Source organism: Perca fluviatilis, chromosome 5 (assembly GCF_010015445.1).
Source record: "Perca fluviatilis chromosome 5, GENO_Pfluv_1.0, whole genome shotgun sequence".
Classification (NCBI taxonomy): Eukaryota; Metazoa; Chordata; class Actinopteri; order Perciformes; family Percidae; genus Perca; species Perca fluviatilis.
This window is the reverse complement of record NC_053116.1, coordinates 14,814,792-14,834,271: the sequence shown is the minus strand read 5'-3', so window position 1 is coordinate 14,834,271 and position 19,480 is coordinate 14,814,792. Positions and strand designations below refer to the sequence as shown.

The 19,480-nt window shown below is 38.6% G+C and overlaps 1 protein-coding gene across 1 annotated transcript; it reads left to right on the top strand.

Moving 5' to 3' along the window:
• The first annotated feature begins 340 nt into the window (after nucleotides 1-340).
• Nucleotides 341-10,566, top strand: LOC120559665 (rho-related GTP-binding protein Rho6-like). Its single transcript, XM_039801574.1, has 5 exons — nucleotides 341-667; nucleotides 1,630-1,717; nucleotides 7,344-7,453; nucleotides 8,071-8,205; nucleotides 8,341-10,566. The coding sequence occupies exons 1-5, from the start codon at nucleotides 548-550 to the stop codon at nucleotides 8,584-8,586; spliced, it is 699 nt and encodes a 232-aa protein (XP_039657508.1). The 5' UTR covers nucleotides 341-547; the 3' UTR covers nucleotides 8,587-10,566.
• Nucleotides 10,567-19,480: the final 8,914 nt, after the last annotated feature.

Sequence of the window (19,480 nt, the reverse complement as noted above, 5' to 3'; positions counted from 1 at the left end):
CACAACACTTTGAAAGGAGCCATTCTGCATAATGAACACTTTTACTTATAGGCTATACTTTTCATTTTGCTGATAAAACACTTTTGTACTTTTACTTCAGTAACATTTTTAATTCAGAACTTTTACTTGAAATGTAGTATTTTTAGACTATGGTATTTCTACTTGTATTAGCCATTAAGTATATGCGTAGTATTATATACAAATGAGAGGTTCAGGGTGGTTTACGTGGTGCATTGAGGGGACGTCAGTATTTCTTAAATCCCGGCTGTGGCTTTGCAGTTCACCATCCACCATTACCACCATACAAGACGAGACCTCGTGCACTGCGCAGCACTCATTGGTTGGCGCGACAATATAAAGTTCCGCAGTGATTCCCTCATTGACTGCTGCTCTGCCTCACTCACTCACTCACTGGCTGGCTGACTGACTGACTGACTGAGGAAGAAGAGCAGAAACACAGCCGGTTACAGAGAGGATTTACAAAACTTCGTTATTATCCCCACTCTTATTTCTTTGTGATAGTCTGCCCGTTTAATTCATCTGCACCATGAAGGAAAGAAGACTCACGCAGCCTTTTGTAGCGAGGTGTAAACTCGTGCTGGTCGGGGACGTCCAATGCGGTAAAACAGCGATGCTACAAGTCCTGGCCAAGGACTGTTATCCAGAGGTAACGTCACGAGATATCTTTTACAATAACGTCAACAGTTCTTTTTTGGATGCATCTTGATTGGGACTGAAAATATACCGATGCTTTTGGTATTCATTTCCTACCCCAAGGAAGGATAAATATTACCCAAATACTCCCATATGGACCAGAAGACTTGATTGGAAGAGTGTTCCTTCACTATATTAAGCTACTTTACCTATGCCAGTAGTACTTAATTTACATTTAAATAGTGATCTTATTTATTATTAGAGGCCTATTATTATTATTATTATTATTATTATTATTATTATTATTATTATTATTATTAATCACACCACTGTCACTTTACCTCTTAATTTTGTCTTTATTTGTTGCTATTCTATAGTTTCTATTTTTGTAGCCTTTACCTTTTATTATTTATTCTTTTATTAATTTTTTTACTCTATTTATTTGTACTTATTTCTGTCCTTGTAGGCTACTGCTGCAACAACCACATTTCCCCTCTCCTCTCTTCTTACCTTAGTTCTATAACTCCCATGGTGCCATATAGCTTATGGTATTATTGGATTGGCATACATGTGTAGTAAAGGATATTTGATTATATGCTGTATTTTCATAGGTTTAGTTTAGTAATTTAGACAGGGCTACATAAAACCCTTTACACTGGGAATGATAGGTGATATATGTTTGAGCACTGCTGGACCAATTAATTGATTTTAAAGCCAAGGTAGTCACTGCTAATTTTACCAAAATGATTGTTTTAGTCATTTAAAAATCACAATGCTTCACAGATGTAAATATCTGTTTGTCTTTTATTTTATATAATTATGTAATACATTTTGCTGTTGCCTCATTAACTGAATCCCTGGTAACTTGAGATGGACATTTATTCTATTTATTCTCTAAATGATGAATTTCTTTAAACATTTCCATGTAAATTTGTGATAAATGCTCCCTAAACCTTTTCCTTTTTCCATTTCTAGACTTATGTCCCCACTGTGTTTGAAAACTACACCGCCTGTCTGGAGCTTGAAGACCAGCGTGTTGAACTCAGCCTTTGGGACACATCAGGTTAGGATTATGCTTGGGTTTTTATTATTACCACAGTTTAATAAATCTGTCAAAGATAAGGATGTGATCACCTCTCCTCTCTATCTTTGACTCACTGCCAATTTAAAATTCTCCCCAAGCTTTCATGTTTGTTGAGCAATAAGTTAAGCAGTCAGTTTCAGTGCTGTATTCATGGGCAGATTTGTGGAACTTGTTTACCCTCCCAACAACAACACAGTCGGCCTGGAGTCGAGTAACGACTGTTAATGAAGCTCCATCTCATTCGTTGTTTTACAAACAGTGTTGTTGCTATTTACCCAGACATCACTATCTGCCAATCCTGTTTTGATTCACTGGTGTGAAATCCATTAAGGGCCATTTTACAAACGCCGCAGCCGAGCTCGTGCACGGCAATGTGACGTCAAAATGAAGTAGATCTTGCTGGCGCGCCAGGATTTTGAGTGTGCGACACTTTCAGCGGCACGCGACATAGCGGAAACAGGAAGTATGGCTGAGTTCGAGGGGAAGCGGATGCCAGGACTCTCAGAGTGACTGCAAGTCTCTCTTGTAAACTTACTGGGTTAAGATGAGTTATTTTATGGCGAATGAAAGGCTTAATCCAACGAAGTAGGTCATCGAATCAAATCGAACCATTGATGTCAATGCTGCTAACTGTTCTGCCGTTGTTTACCTTTTTCTTCTTCTTCTAGTCCGTAGAAATAGCAAAGTCGGTAGCCTTTCCTCATTAGCGCCACCTCTGTTCAGGAGAAGACTGCAACTAGTGTTGTGACCACCACGCACAAATATAAACAGTTAGGGCGCTCCCATGACGTCACACTGGCGCTCGACAGGTTGGCTGCGGCGAGTATACCCCACGTTTAAAGCCAGAGACACACTAAGCCGATAATCGGCCTTTTACTGTCTATGATAATCAGCCGTCGGACAGTCTGGCGAGGTCAGTGACTTGAGTCTGTTCGGTGTGTTCCGTGCCGTTGTCCATCCGAGGGGCCGTTGGCCTTCATTTTGGTCGATTTGACATGTATAATCTGCGGGCACTGCCGGCAGTCGGACTCAAATGACCCATCTGATTGGTAGAGTGCTAACCCGGAAACGGGGAGCGGGGAGTCTCTCAAAATCTGACGAAAACCTTTTAAACTGACCTTTGTTGATCTGAAATGAAGACAGATTCAGCAACTGCATGGCCCATTTCTTGCTTAAAATGTTTTCAGAAACGTTTCGGTGAACTATTTTAGTACAATATGAAATTGTATTCTGAACCAGCCGCCATGACAGTCTGTCTTTGAATTTCCGGAGAAACCAGACCCACATGACGCATTCGTCCAATCAGCTGCCGGTTTTCATTTTTGGGCGACAATAGAGAGCCAAAGTCACGCCCCTTCCGGTGGACCTCATGGTACCCTAACTCAGAAAAAATATGAACGGAAGTGAACGGCGAGAAGCAAATTATGTTTGAATTGAGCCATGGATTACAAATATGATGTTCGTCAATTTAAAAGATAATTTTTCAACCGAAGAAAGTCTCAGTTAGCCGTAGGTTTGTCATATGACCACTTAGTTTTGTGTGAAACCGCTCAGTGAACTACATCTCCCGTCTCACACAATCTACCTCACCTAGCTTGATGCTCGGCTTGCTCGCTAGCTAGCTAGCTTAGCGCTGTTAAACAGTAACGTTATCTTAACTGCTGTGTTTAATCCAGTGAAGTGTTTTCAGCAGATAAGCAAAAGAACAAGCAAGATCCTCTGCTCATTTGAGTAATGTTACATCCCCGGTACGATACACACAGACATCGTAGCTTCAGCGAGACATCATCCATGAAGTGTGTAGTCTTTCTAATTACGTATTTTCACAGTGTTATACTTCAACAGTTTAACAATAAACTGAGACTTTCTTCGGTTGAAAAATAATGTTTTAAATTGACAAAAATCATATTTGTAATCCATGGCTCAATTCAAACGGGATCAAAAAATAATTATTATCTCTCCATTGACTCTTGTTCATATTTTTTCCGAATTAAGGTCCCATGGACCGGAAGTAGAAGGGCGGGACTTGGGCTCTCTATACAGATTAGCGCCGCCTGCTGCTATGTATTACGTCTCGTCACTTTGGTGTGTTCCGTGGCACTTTTTTGACCAACTCGGGGAGACCGATCAGTCCAACTGCCTTTTCTGCCGAGGGTCGGCCGTCTGGTTCAGTGTGTCTGGCCTTAAGCGTTCTTTCTTGGTGGATTGGTGCAATTGACTCACTGGGATTCAGTGGGGCAATGAACGACACACCTGAGCAACAAGCCTGTCTAACCAAGTTAGGACCAAAATGTACAGTTTTGCATGGAAATGCAAAAAAAGAAAATCACAATCAAAGACCAACAGAGGCCCCAGTTTGAGAAATACAACTGATCTATTACAAGAAATGTAAAATCTCTATGGCTACCAAGTTAGCTATACAGTATTTCAATCTCATCAGTAAGATTTAGAAAAAAATCTTAAAAATGTCTGCTGTTTTGTATCTTTGTAAACTGATTATCTTTAAGTTTTGGACTATTGGTCGATATGGAAAAAATAATTTAAAATGACAATCTGTATTTTTCACAATTTCCGGACATTTTATAGACAAAAAGTGTTGTGAATCAAGAAAATAAAATTAGTTGCAGCCCTAATATATACAATTCAGAGAAGTATTGGTGGCCTACTGACATCATACAGTAATTACATTAAACATATGGGGAAATTATGTAAATAGTATCAATAAAAAATCGCCTCCAGTATAGATTTATTTCATAATAGCATTGGCTGAGGCTGAAGCTCAGAGGAAGTTGAGCAGTGCCAGTTGGCCTGCAGAGGGGTTGTTTCACAGGGGAGAGGGGGATGCCTCGTCCATGCAGGGGGTGGAAGCGTGTGTGCGTGTGTGTGTGTGTGTGTGTGTGTGTGTGTGTGTGTGTGTGTGTGTGTGTGTGTGTGTGTGTGTTGTTTTTTTTTTTTTTTGAAGGCACAGAAAGCAAAATATGGACTCCTACTACTTTGGTGTTAGCCTAAAAAAAAATAAATGTTTAACTGAAACCAGCACTGAACTAATGTAGGTTTGTGTGTTTTTCTCCCACGGAGTAAAAACTTTCTGGACAGTCACCCTTTCCAGAGGAAAACATTGCATAAGACCTATTTACTTTTTCAACACACACAAACACAGTTCCTGTCAATCTTTATGTATGTTTCTTTCCATTCTCTGTCTTTATTATCTATATTTATAACGATTAATTTGTTTTTTAAGAAAATATTGAAAAGTTCAGAAAAAAATCCAATCACAGTCTTCTAAAGCCAAAGTTGACATTCTTCACACGTCTTGTTTTGTCTGCCCAACAGTCCACACTCAACTATATTCAGTTAACAATCTACACATAGGATGAAGAAAAGCTGCAAATCCTGCTGAAACTAGAGAATGTTTGGCATTTCTGCAAAGAAATGATAATTTAAAAAAATAAAATGTCTTGTTTTTTTAATTGGTTATTAAAATAGTCAATTAATGTCCTGCCGATCGATTAACTGAATAAATCGACAAATCGTTTCAGCTCTGATAACACAGCTTTAGGTGAATTACTCTGATATAATATGATCTTTTACATACAAAACAGATGTGAGAATACACATTTCACCTACTTCTTCAGTATGTGTACCACACGCTTTTTGATAATAAAAAGGCTCAGAAGCACATTTGTTCAGTTCACGTTGCATCTTTTATCAAGACACACTGTCTTATCCTGTCTTTTGAGTCCAAATCCTTCCCTTTGCTTTCTTTCTTTGAGAGTAGAGAGGGCAGTTTCATTACATAAACTAATGTTTGCTCATCTGAAAGGGTGTATGTGTTGGGTTTGTGTGTTTGTGTGTCCAGGCAGGGGGCTGCTAATATGTGGGAGTGGAAGTTGTGTCCTCTTTAGATCTCTCTGCCTCCTCTTTCTCAAGCCTTACTGTACATCACCCTGAATAGTTATGTGACGAGCGCTTTGATTCCCTCTAAAATAAAATGTTATTGATAGATTGTAGTTGTATAAGTTGTCCTACTTTGCACATTTAAGTCAAACATTCTGTCAGACTGAGTTAACCAGAAGGGCCTTTTGAATGGCAGTACTGTTTGTTGATGGAATATTGTTGTAAAAACATTTTCATTAAGGTCTTAGGAGAGAATTCATTAAGACAACATTATTGTTAGTTGCTTATTCGTAATTTCTATTCCTGATATAATTATATCCTCTTTTATTTTCAAGGAAAGCTTCTGGTGCACATTTGGCCCCTGAGGACAGGAGTAGGAAATTAAATCTTAGTGTTGGTGTGGGGAGTGATTAGGTGGCAGAGGAATGACAATAGAGAGCGGACATCCTGTCTGTCTGGTTTTAGCACAGGAGCCTTCCTGAGAGTTAAAGGAAAGGTTTCTACATATAGCTGTGCTGTTTATAGAAATGTGGGGAAAATGTGTTTCCTTCACACTGTAATTCACATTATCATAACTAAGGTGTTGTATTTATGAGTCAACAATCAGAGTAGACTGTCTGAGTAAGTTGATGAATAGTGTTTGATATCATTTTGAGGATTAGTTTATTAATGGCTCAGTAGAGATTTGTTGGAAAATTAAAGTGGTTGCTGGTTAATAAAGCATCACTTTGACAAGAATTTAAATGCTCAGCAGCACAAAATCTTGCAACTATTTGCAATAGTGGATCTCAGAAGACGGTGTAAAGTTTGGGAGTGATTGGCCTCTGGGCAGCACTGCAGTTCCGATTCAAATGTTTGACTTTTGAAACAAGTCTTGCTGCAACTTTCCAGTAGCAGTATCTGGCAGCAGTCACACACAAATTCTGAAGAAAATGCCCATTTTAGTTCTACTTAATGTTTGTTAATAACAGCATTATGTTGTGAATTAACCTTTTAAAGAAATAGTTTGACATTTTCGGTAAAATAAGTTTTGTATTATGAATAAATAAATTTGCTTTCTGGCCGTAAAACAGCAAATTGTCATTGGGGGTTATCTAACCATTGGACAGAGCCATGCTAGTTACCTTTGTGCTAAGATAAGCTAACCGGTCATAGCTTCATATTTAACCCTCCACTAGAAAGCAGTGTGTTAAAACCTTTCCTTGAAGAATACTTTTAATTTTGCCCAGACATAGTGTTTGCATTTTTGGCTTTTTATCAGATACTGAACCTGTAAGCCAGACAGAAAACCTTGGAAAGTTTATCCTACAGTATGATGATAATTTTATTTCACAGGAAATCAGTTTTTTTTTCTTCTTCACTCAAACAAAAGTTGGGTAAATAAAGTTTGATATTGACTAATAATGGAAAGACGTGATTGGTGCAGAGTTGCACTGACCGTAACTCAGTGAGTTAGTCTACTTCACTGGAAGAATTCCTGTAAGTGTGAAGGTGTCAAGCTTAGTGACATTATTTGCTCTTTTATCAGTTTGGCTGGGGTGTATGTGACTGTTTGTGTTTGTACTGTGTGAAAGTGAGGAGGATGGTTGTGATAGAACATTATAAAAGTGTCAGTGTCAAAACCACCTTACTAAATCACATCAATAAAATTGTATGTTGTTGCAGAAGACCTAAGTGTGTATTCCTAAGTGTGACTTTGTCTCTCCAGGTTCTCCATACTACGACAACGTAAGACCACTCTGCTACAGCGACTCAGATGCAGTGCTCTTATGCTTTGACATCAGCCGACCAGACACAGTAGACAGTGTGCTGAAGAAGGTATTAATATTATTACCTGCTGCAGTGTGAACTAGGTGTGGGGATATATAATAATAATAATAATAATAATAATAATAATAATAATAATAATAATAATAATAATATATAATATTGCGATACAGCATAGTATCGCAATATTTTAGGTGGCAATACTGTATTGATACACGGAAGCCAAGTATCCATCCATTATTATATATGTGTTGGTCAGTTTGTCTGCTTGACTATTACATTTTGCAGCAATAAAAATGAAGTGAGATTAACAAACAGAGAAATGTATCTTTTTAGATACAGTAAATAGTTTCCTTTTGGGGAAAAAAGGTAATAAATTGCAATATATTGCAGAATATTGCAATATGTTTAAAATCTCAATTATATCGTATCGTGACAAAAGTATCGGGATGATATCGTATTGTGAGACCTCTGTTGATTCCCACCCCTAGTGTGAACATGACAGCCTGACCTCACCACAACTTAATTTTACTCGTTGTTTGCAGGTGGTAGCCCCTCCTTGATCAGTAATCTGCCCTCCCCCATTTTCACTCTTTACATGTTGTATTGTTTACTAATTGCACTTTCAAGTGACAATCTCTTGATACCTGTTTCTCTTCTCCTTGCAGTGGAAAGCAGAGATCCAGGACTTCTGTCCCAGCACACGGATCCTACTAATAGGCTGCAAGACAGACCTGCGCACAGACGTATGCACGCGCATGGAGCTGTCCAATCAGAAACAGACTCCCATCTCCCATGAACAGGTTTGCCGTGACTACTTTTTCTTCCTCTGTGCATCTATTTAGGTTTCTGTCTCCCGTCCACACTGGGTAGTCGTAGAAATCCCTCTTTGTTTTAATCTCCCCGAGCTCAACGTATATTTTTCCTTCACATTGTAGGGTTCGTCCCTGGCCAAGCAGCTTGGAGCAGAGGCTTACCTGGAGTGCTCAGCCTTCACATCCGAGAAGAGCATCCACAGTGTTTTCCGTACCGCGGCTCTGGCCTGCATGAACAAACTCCAGCCTGCCAATAAACCCAGTCCCGTCCGCCGCCTCTCCAAGAGACTCCTACATCTGCCCAGCAAGACAGAGCTGCTCTCCTCCACCTTCAGCAAGGAAAAGTCCAAGAGCTGCTCCATCATGTGAATACTGTGGGAGCATGCAGGGGGGAAAAGAAAGCAAGGACAAGTAGGTAATTCAGCAGGGGGCCTAAGGGTGTGCAGGGGAAAGAAAGGAATGATTTCTACAATGCATCTCTGTCCTTTGCAGCATCCTCCTCGTCAGCCACTGAAAAGAATTACACTTGCTACACTCTCTATATTCAACTCTGACACTGGACTTTTGATCACCAGAGACAGAGTGAAAAAAATAAATTACAGCTGTACAAATAGAGCATAACAGGCATTTTAATACCTTCTTGATTCCTTATAAAGGTTGCTGTGAGAGCTTAAATAAGGTCAGTGACTCCCAAGTGGTTGTAAACACTGCATTTGACTGCATTACCCTGATGAAATTCATTTGAAATTTTGATAGCGCTGCCCTTTCCCATCCATCTCTTTATCCGAATGTCTCTTTAAGGTCACGATATGGGCTGAGGTGACGAGATGAAATGTAAAATCTGACAGTGACAGGAAGTGGTACCTACAGAAATGCGGCTCGGGGAATTTCAAACAGCAGTTCCTCGTATAAATTATTCCCCCATTGACCCCTCACATTTGGAGATAAAAGCTGACAGTGGGGGGAAAGGGGAGAAAAAGGAGCAATTTGGCAAAGCAGAGTGTTCATTTGCAAAGGCAGTCAGAGGATGAACTGAGCACACGTCTGAAGGAGCCAGTGTGACTCAGCACTCCCATGAGCTATAAAACAGTCTAGGTGGACTTGCTGTGACATAGCAAACACAAAATCCTAGGCCATGTAAAGACCGTCGGAGCATGTTTTTGTCAGATCCCCTTTTATTACCCATCACCACAGCAGTATTAATTGTTCAGTTATTTATCACAAGGCTTGATTTTAGAGATGTTACATTAATGATGCATCTTCTCACTGTCCACTGATACTTTAAGAGCTGCTTTAATGGATATCAGCTTTTGTTCCAACAAAAACTAATTTTCTTTTCTTTTTTTAAAGATAAAACATAAAAGATTTCTTTTCACACAAGCCAAACTGTTTTGTACCAAAGGGAGTCTTAGAAATCTCTGTTTTTTTTTGAAGATGCACCTGCTGCCATTTCCAGCCTGGATAGTTGCATTAACACTAAATTTCCCTGAGATGATAGGTGGGAAGGTTGATTTGAATCACAAATAAAAACAGGCTGGTCCTGTCTGAAGAAAGAATTTTCTTTCCTTTTTCTCTAAAAAAAATATTTTCATTTTATTTTTCAACTTCCCTGAAAAGTATTCTTGACATTTTCCATTTATAAAAAAGAAAATTTTTGTCTGGATGTTTCTACTTGCTTGTGGCTGTCTTTGTTTTGTTTTGTGGCTGTTGATGTTGTTCTTGTATTTACTTGAGTCTTCTAGCATTAGCTGCTGTTGACAGCTCAGCTAATGGAGGATTGAGGATTTGTAGGTCTGCACCGAGAAGCCCAGAGTTCTCTGGATGTACGGAACACTGGAATTTTACGTGTTGCCTAGCAACAATGTGAGCAGGGGCAGGCGTGAGCGGGGTTCCTGCCTCACAGAGAGAGAGAGGGAGGGATGGCTCTCCGAGAGGACGCCTCACCTTTTATTTGTAGCATTAGACAGAAGCCACTGCGAAGGGGGCGGCTGGACATTTCAGGGAGCGACGGACTGCTCATGATCTCCACATGACGTCTAAAACATGTCTCTGTAGCTCTGCTTCAGTCGTTATTTCAAACAAGCTCCATGTAGTTCTATATACAGCCGTCGTTGAACTATTTCTCTTTTGCTCGTTTTTTGACGGACAGACTTTCATTTGTTGTACATATCCTTTCTAATAAATCTGTTTATTAGAAATCCCTAAAAAGAATGTTACTGAAGCAAAACAAAATGTTTGTGTCAAGTTGCCTATTATTATGGCTTTAAATTATTGACTGAATTCTGTATTTGTTATTGTCATATGCTCCTTTCTTTAAATCTTTGTTCAAATAAATATGTCTGATGTTCATTTACAAGTCAGTGTTTATTTCTGCATTAAATCCATTATAAATAGACCTTTGAACCTTTGGTGGATGTACTGATCCCTAATTATATAGAAATACACATTATTTGGGAAATGCCACAAGAACTGAAAGAGAAACGGTATAAAAATGTATAGCAGCACTATATATTGCACACTTTCACACAAGATAAACATTTGGGAGGACCTTTTTGTGTGTACCCTTTATGTCCATTTAAATTATTTCTGTATTGATCTATTCATGTTTAACAAACAGCACTTTTCATGTAGATGAGTTCAAGGAGCTGTATCAAATTAGAACAAGACATTATTTGGGGAATTTAATCAAATTCAAGGCTCCACTAGAGAAAGAAAGACAGATAGCTTCCCAGAACATTGTCTATTTTGTCTTGTGATTGATATTGATAAGGGCATAGTAGTTCACTTCACACTAATAAATCCATGATAAAGATAACACATTATTCTACTGTATGTCTTAATGAAAGGCCAACTGATACAGACTACAGTTCCAGTGTTTATTACCTAGTTCTACAAAATTACACAAATGGCTCTAGTTTTAGCTTATTTTAAAAAATTAAGTGCAGTCAGGTTTGTATTCATTTATAATTCTGGACATCAAACCAACTTTTTTGTTCAGTCCCTAAGGACTGTGTGGCCTACAATTAGATGATGACGGCAGCTACACAGTATGGTGTCAACACAAGCCTGCGGATTTTATACCACTGAAGCATGAACACAGCCTTAAGCGACCAACCCTTCCCCCAACACACATACACACACCCACATGTCCAATGCTACATGCATACATCATGTTACATACATGATTAGTTTTGAAAACTTGCCACTTTATATTGTTTTGTTTGTAAAAAATGGGACTTTTTCTTGGATTACAATGTTGTCCTACTTGAGCAGCCCAGGATTGGCTTGCACCAACTATTCGTAAATCCTTCACAAAGTTTGTTAAAGGTCCTTCCTAATAACTTCCCTATGCCATCCTTATGCCAAAAATATAAATATGATTTGCTTTATATATGTGCTTGAGTTAGTCTTCTTTAGTATACAGTGAGAGGGAAATCCGATTAAGCTAACGTTATTTAGTTTTTTCTTAAATGTCATTTAAAGTCTTCCCAGTTTATGTCATTATTAAACAGCATCTTGATCTTGATTGAAGTGTCAGGTAAGTGTCGACCATATTCTACCTTTTATTCGTCAATCTAAACTGGTTAATGTAACGTTAGCCTAGCAGCAAGCTAACGTTAGTTCTGTTGGTATCTCACCTTAAAGTAACAGTGTGATGTATTAAATTGTGTTGCACCGTTAGAACTTTAGACTAGAAATGCCTTAGTTAAAGACGTAATGTGTAGTAAATAGCATCGAGAGATATACTATATATTTTTAGGACAAAATATAAAACTATATCAAATAAACTGCCAAGCTGTGTGTTTGACTTTGCTTTATTCTTCACTGTACAGTGAGAGGGAAATCCCCCAACATTATTTGGGCATATTGTTTAGTCGTTTGAAGTATATTGTGTTTTTTGGGAAATGTAATTTAAGTCTTTCGAGTTTATATAATTATTTAACAGTATCAAGTGTCAGGAAGTGTCGATACCTACCGCTAGTATTCGTCACTCTAAACTGGTTAATGTAACGTTAGTTTTATCAGTTTGCTATTTGAGTAACAGTTGTTACTTGTTAACCATTGTGTTACACATTCAGAACTTGAGAAATGCCTTAGCTAGATGTAGTGTGTATTACCTAGAATCACAAGTTATACCTCCAAAAAATATTTTTTAGGAGGGCAAATTATATACAAAACTACATTTTTTATATAACTTATATTAACTGCCAATCTGTATGTATGACTTTATTTGTATAAAGACATGGAAAATTGGTGATTTAGAGTGAAAAAATGTATGGTTTATAGTGAGAGGGAAATCTGATGCTTAGGTTATTTGTTATAGTCATTTAGGATAGTTTGTGTGTTGCAACCCATAATTTAGTAATGTTTAACGCCACATATTAAATACTTGAGTGATGACGAGGCTAATTTGAACCATAGACTGTAAAAAATAAGATTTGAACAAAGACTACCAACAAAGGTATCAAAACTTTCCTTTTTTCTCCACTGCTACTGCTGTTTTTGCCATTTCCTTTTCTCTTGCGTTTTCTTGTAACCAGCCATCCTCCCTGACCTCCATTACTGTATTTGTTTAGTCTTTCCCTTGAATGATATTGGCTCTTATCAGGATCTCCGTGGCTGTGTCCTGCTGTCACTCTGCCCACTCATGATAAGACATGGATGAAGTAGCTGAATGTTTGCCATTCCTGAACTATCACACACAGGATATGGCAGGGACTCATGACCTCCTTATCCATTACCGTTATACAATAGAAGACAAGGAAATTGTGAGAATATACTCTGCATCACTAGTCTCAGATACATTTTGTCTTGTCTGCTACAACATTGATTTTCTGCAGCTGGAAATGGACTAGTGGTTTGATCGTCTTTTGGATAAACACGGCTGCCACCCTGTCTGTCTACAACGCTCCTCGTTCTTATCTTTTTCTACAGTTTCTGCCTGTCTCTCTCACACAGATACATATGCTCATTTATCAAAAATGTAAAAATCTGTTTAAACTTTGAAAAAGGTGTATTAAAGTGCTCATATTATGCTTTTTTATGTACAGAAGTGTGATGCCTCACTCTGTAGCTAAAACAGAGAGCTCAACAAACAGGGTGAAAAGACTAGCTGCAGCAATGTGCAGTGCAATAAAACTATGGTGCTTTTTGAAAATTAAACCATGTAAACCTATTCTGGTACAACCACTAAATACAATTATGAACTTGAAAATGAGCATAATATGAGCACTTTAAGCCTGTCATCCATGGCATGTTTCTCCAAGGCATGATTATACTGTACAACCATAGTGTGCACTGCCTTTGACAAAGACTGCACCTTTTTGGATTACTCTTTTCAGCTTTTTGTGCTGGTTCTGCTGCAGACTGTGTTTAAAGGGATAGTTCAACTACTTTTTTTAAAATATACAACTCCCATTGCTATATTGTTATTATACAGCTACAGCCAACAACCATTTAGCTTAACTTAGCCAAGCTCTCCCTGTTTCCAGTCTTTATGCTATGCTAGGCTAAATGGCTGCTGGCTGTAGCTTTACTTACCATTACATTTGTATTGATCTTCTTATCCAACTCTCTGCAACAAACCGATTAGGTGTAGTTCCCAAAATGTTAAACTATTCCCTCAAAGTTGTTCTTTGGCATATGGCATACAATACCATGGCTATCCAGTTATAGGAATAGTTTAACAATTTGGGAAATACACTTATTTGCTTTCTTGCTGAGAGTGAGATTGGAAGATTGATACGGATTTCGCTATGATTTTGTAATTAGATGTTACATGATTGTGTTATTGTTTGTATATAATTTATAAAAAAAATTTCTTTTAATTTGAGTGTGTATATGAAAACATTTAATCACAGAAAAACAATGGGAGGCTGCATGCTGATTTTGTTGATAAAATTACCTCCATGTCCAGGAGAATTTCTAAAAGTCTGTCGATGCTTGAAAATAGATTTGTATAGGCCAACAAAGACACATGTATGACACTGACACATTTGATGTAAAATAATGAACAGGTCAGCAGCAAGTGATCTATGCAGTCTTGACATTTGTCCCTTCCTTTCTAGATGGATAGGTGCCTGCAGCCGAGACGGTGAGACCGTTGAGGATCAGAATCAGGAACCAGAGGGAGGATGATTTAGGGAAGAGTGCTGCCATCTATAACCCTCTCAGGGAGTCAGAGAAAATGGTTGCAGTGTAGCGTGGCTCATTACCACATAAGCACATCATCTGTCAGACATGGCAGCTCAGACACACATAAAAAAACACACACATGATGCAAGCTCAAACACATTCGCACAATCAACCTATCAGACATCTCCAGCACCACAGCGGCAGAAAAGGAAGCAAAGCTATGCTGCCTGGTTACTGATGAGCTATCTGCAGACTGACATATAGGTTACATTCCCTTATATGCCCGAGCACACTGAACACCCCCCCAAGGCACTATAACAGTGAGCTTTGCCACAGCTGCTCTGACAGTGTCATAACTCCTGTCTCTGGATGGAAAATGGGGTTGTATGTCAAAGGCTCAGCTGGGTGAGGAGTGACATTCTCCAGTGTCCCATTAGGGCATTGGCCTCTCTGTGGTTCTGTCCAGCAGACGTGGCCACTATGATGTCTTCCCACATATTGTTTTTGTAAAAATGTTCCCGCTGTGTGCATAATCAATGTACTGTAAAGCAATTGTTTGACATTTTGGGAAATACTGTCCATGTTTTTGCTTTCTTGCAGAGAATAAGATGAGAAGATTGATACCACTCACGTTTACGGTTTATATAAGGCTACGGCCAGCAGCTGATTAGCTTAGCAAAAAATTGTAAAGGAGTGGCACAGCTAGAATGGCTCTGTCCGGAGGTAAACTACCAGCACCTCTAAAGCTCACAAACTAACACATTATATCTTGTATTTTAATCCTATTCGAAAAGCAAAGTGTAAAAGACAAGTTGTGGTACAGGGGATTATGTGCCTGACTATTTCTTTGCTCATGAGCTAGTGTGTTGATTAGTGAGCTTACAGATAGGATTTCTTTTCCTTTGGACAGAGCAGGCTAGCTGCATCCCTCTAGTCTCAAGTCTTTATTCTTAGCCAAGCTAACTATTTACTGGACAGATACAAGATTGTGCTGCTCATCTAACTCTAGGTAAGAAAACAAATAAGCATATTTCCAAAAATGTAGAACTATTCCTTTAAACATCTTATTTAGCTTTTCAAATGTGTCGTGTCTCTCAAGGCCAGACTATAGCAGCCAGAACCGGCACCAAAATAACAAAAATCAAAGCTGAATTTCTCTGACTATACCAGATTTATTGAAGTAAAGTTTCTTTCAATCAATCTGTCCATCTCTGTCTTATTGCTCAGTCCAAAGCTGTTGTAATATGACAGCAGCTCTCAGCCTGTGTATGTCTGTGCTTTGGGCGACTCAATGAGGCACACAGACATCACCAGACAGCAGACGCCACAGCCTTTCTATAGCCCTGAACCCTGAGGACTGACTCATTAATATTAACCATGTTAAGCTGTATTAACATTTGCATACAGTGCATAGTGCCCTGAAAACCAAATCAAATATTCAATAGATATGACGCTTCATCTGTGATTAAAAAATAAATGCTGTAATGCTGTAAATACATTCAACCAAGTTCCTTTGTCTCGTTTGGGTGTTAGTACTACAATTGTGCCTGTTCGTGTGTTTTTCTGTTGGTACTGTATTTGCAGCTAAGGGCATCCATGCGTGACGATGTACATGTGAATTGGTGTATGAATGTGTGTCAGTGTGTGCTGTGTATACTAAGCAGTTTATCTTATCCGCTCTGCATATTTTCTCGTTCCCCAAGTGCAGCGAGGTGAGCCAGGTTCAACACACACACCGGCGCTCAGCTCAGGTCTGCTGGAATGATAAGACCCCTTGTGTCCCTGCTAGAGGTAAATGGGCTCCCCTGGTATAACTATCTCACCCCCCTCCCCTCATCCGGCATATTATGACACCCCCAGAAACCCCTATTTACCCACACTGCTCACCTTCACCAGATCTAACCCCCCTCTTCATGCCTACGTGCCCCGTGTGGCACACCCTGAGGGCATGTCATGAGTCAATGCTCTTCTAGCGGTTTAATTAGACAATCATGCCTGGCATTGGGGAATATGGGGGGAAGGGAGCAAAGGCTGGGGCACATGAGGTGCTTGGGTTGGGGGTCGACTGTAGATAGGAGTTGGAGGGAGAGAGTTACAGTCAGACATGCAATGTGCACATCTGGATAATAGCTAATCACACTCATATCTTTGCAATCCAATCATGAGACCCCAGCAAGTCCGTCTGGCTTCAAAACTGCAAATATCCACGTTATAAACCCAATGCAGTCCAGCTTCCTGACCTGAAGAATCATTAACTGGCCGTGAAACAAACAAAACATGTAGAGCCATGGTAAAGAAATGCATTCAAAAGGGGGGTAAAATTTTATTTTTTTTGCCTGTTTACAGAAATGATCTGTTATTTTCCTTTGCTTTTAATCCTAAATGTTCTCCACACGCACATTAATGACACATCAATTTGAAGATAAATAACAAAGTAGTCATAAATCTTCAGTTAATTGTGCCTGCATGGGTTTATCTCATGTCCTGTCTCTCCTCATCTTCCTGCTTTTTGTCACTGTACCTCTGCTTAAATTAGAAACAGCAAAAATAAAGCAAAAGGTAAATGAGAGTAATGCTAATAAGCATATTTTTGAGATTCAACTGGTGTACTAAATCTTCAGTCTATGCATAACTAGCTAGAGGTAAGTGTTGTTCAAGTATAACACAACCTCCTAATGGCAAACACATAGTCATGGCAAGAGTGAAGTTTGTGTGTGAGTGACTTATGTCAGCACTTGGCAGAGACACAAAATGTCATGGGCACTAAGTAGAAATAACACCGCCTTGATATTTCCGGTGCATTTACCTAAAACTGCTGGCAAAATGATATAAATCAACACTTTCATGATTCATTCTTTAGTTGTGATGAATGAATAATAATAAATCTATAAGAATATGGTAATTAATTCACTTTTTACACTATATTAATGAACAATGTGTCTGTATTTTGTTTACTGTTAACTGCTACCTCTGTACAAATGTTATACATTACTAAAATAACAAAAAAAATTGCCACTGCAACACAGATGTCTTCTTACTTAATAGTCTTATTTCTTAAGGTGCATAACAGTGACTAACATTTCGATGTAAGGTTACATCTAAACTATTAAGTAGTATTAAGTATTAAGTAAGAAGACATCTGTGTTGCATTTTATACTGTTGTGTCCTGCCTTGGTTGCACCGGATTGTTGTGGTCTGCAGAAACGCAGAGAACTCTCCTTTTTACCGTTATACATTACTAGTTCTGTAAGAGAGAGTTAGCACCATATACTTACATGACATACATGCACACATTACAGCACCTAAGTGAAGAGTCAAAGAGCAGCATTATCAGCACAATGTAAATGCATTGACTTAATGTCTGTTCAAGATGGAGCTTTCAATTCCAATATAATGCTGGATATAATATTATTGCATCATATTTTAATTGTGATATTTTGTAAGTAAAATCTGAATATGCACTGTAACAGTAACACAATGTGTCAAGTACTATGTTTTCTTCAGAAGTACAAGTAAGAAAGTATCTGTATACAGTTGGGTTGGTGCTTTGGGGGCCTTATGTAAGTTATTTCGGGGTACAATGGTTTTGCAGAAAGCTGCAAGCAATATCAGAGGCCAAGCAATCAGCCCATTCTGACAGGCACATTTTGAACGGGCACTGTACTGATATATTATGAAAACATAAAAAACATGACTAATCAGCGACGAAGTGTCATGATGGCCTCATCCTCTCATCTACATCTGATTATGCTTCTCATTACAATCTTTAACCCACCAGTTATCTGCACTGAGTTCTCCCATCTACTCATCAATTGACTAATTACCTGCCTGCACTCCTGCTCCTTGTTTACCAAATTAATGCGAGTATATATCGAGCCCATACTCCTTGCATTTGCCTACAGTTCTGTTCTGCCTGCCTTTGCTTATAGGATGTTTTCACAAAAGACATTTTCACAGCGTCACAGTAGGAAAAGCAACAGATCTAAATAATAAAAAGAGATAATGGCTGAATTCCATTTAGCTGCTTCTGTTTCAGGGTCCTGGGATTATGCATGCTGGCTCACTGTCACACTGTCAAGGCTTACTGGGACACTTGAATAGAGCGAAGGCATTGTTAATGTTATTAGTAACACCTGTGCTTTATCTGCAATGACAGTTTATCAGTTTAACGTTTATCCAGTGAAATTAAGAAAAAAATTAACAAAGGATTCACAGAATTAACCCTTCATGGCTGAGATTTTGGCATGCAATATTAATAAAAGCACAGGTGTAATGAATAACATTAATCGTGGCTGCATGACATTTAGGTGTTCAACTTTCAGGGCCATGGTATTATGCATGCTGGTTCACTGACATGGCTTACTTGGACACCTAAATGGAACAGAGCCATTGTTAATGTCATTAGTTACACCAGTGCTGAGAGTATCCCTGAAACCTTAAAGATAGCCCTTTGCAAAGTATGCATAGTAATTACTGTATGAGGCATAGGGGATTCATATTCATTATCGCTTTGTGTGGTGTCTGTGAAGCACTTTGTGTTACATTTTATATAAGTGCTGTACAAATAAAGTCTGATTGATTTATTGATTGATTGAAATTCATTTCTTATGCAGCTTTCATCCTCAGACTTTTAACCAAAAATGTTATAAGGGAAAACAACGAAATGCTAATGACCACAGTGCAGTATAAAAAATACAAATCTGACTTTTACTGTCTTACCAGTCTATTGTTTTCTTCCCCTGTATCTTTCTCCTTTGTGTTTTTCTTTTTCTTTTTTTATACCATCAACTTTGATCTGTTTTTACTGAAACAGTTTCACCTTCAAAAGGGCTCCATGAATCTCTCTTGATCTCCCCATGGATGAAAAGGCCAGTCTTGAATATGAATCAGCATCGGGCCAATCCAAACTATCGTCAGGCATATATATCTTTTATCTGTCTTCAGGAACATGTACACACCAGAGGACAGATTAGATTAGAGAAAAAACGGTCTGGTCTCTGCAGAGGATAGTGATTTTAAATCATACTGAATAGAAGAGCTATTTCATGGCTGCACTATAGTCAATGGTCAACAATGGACTGATGGGCATTTTAATCATTTTCTTATGATTGCATTTCACAATTTTCAT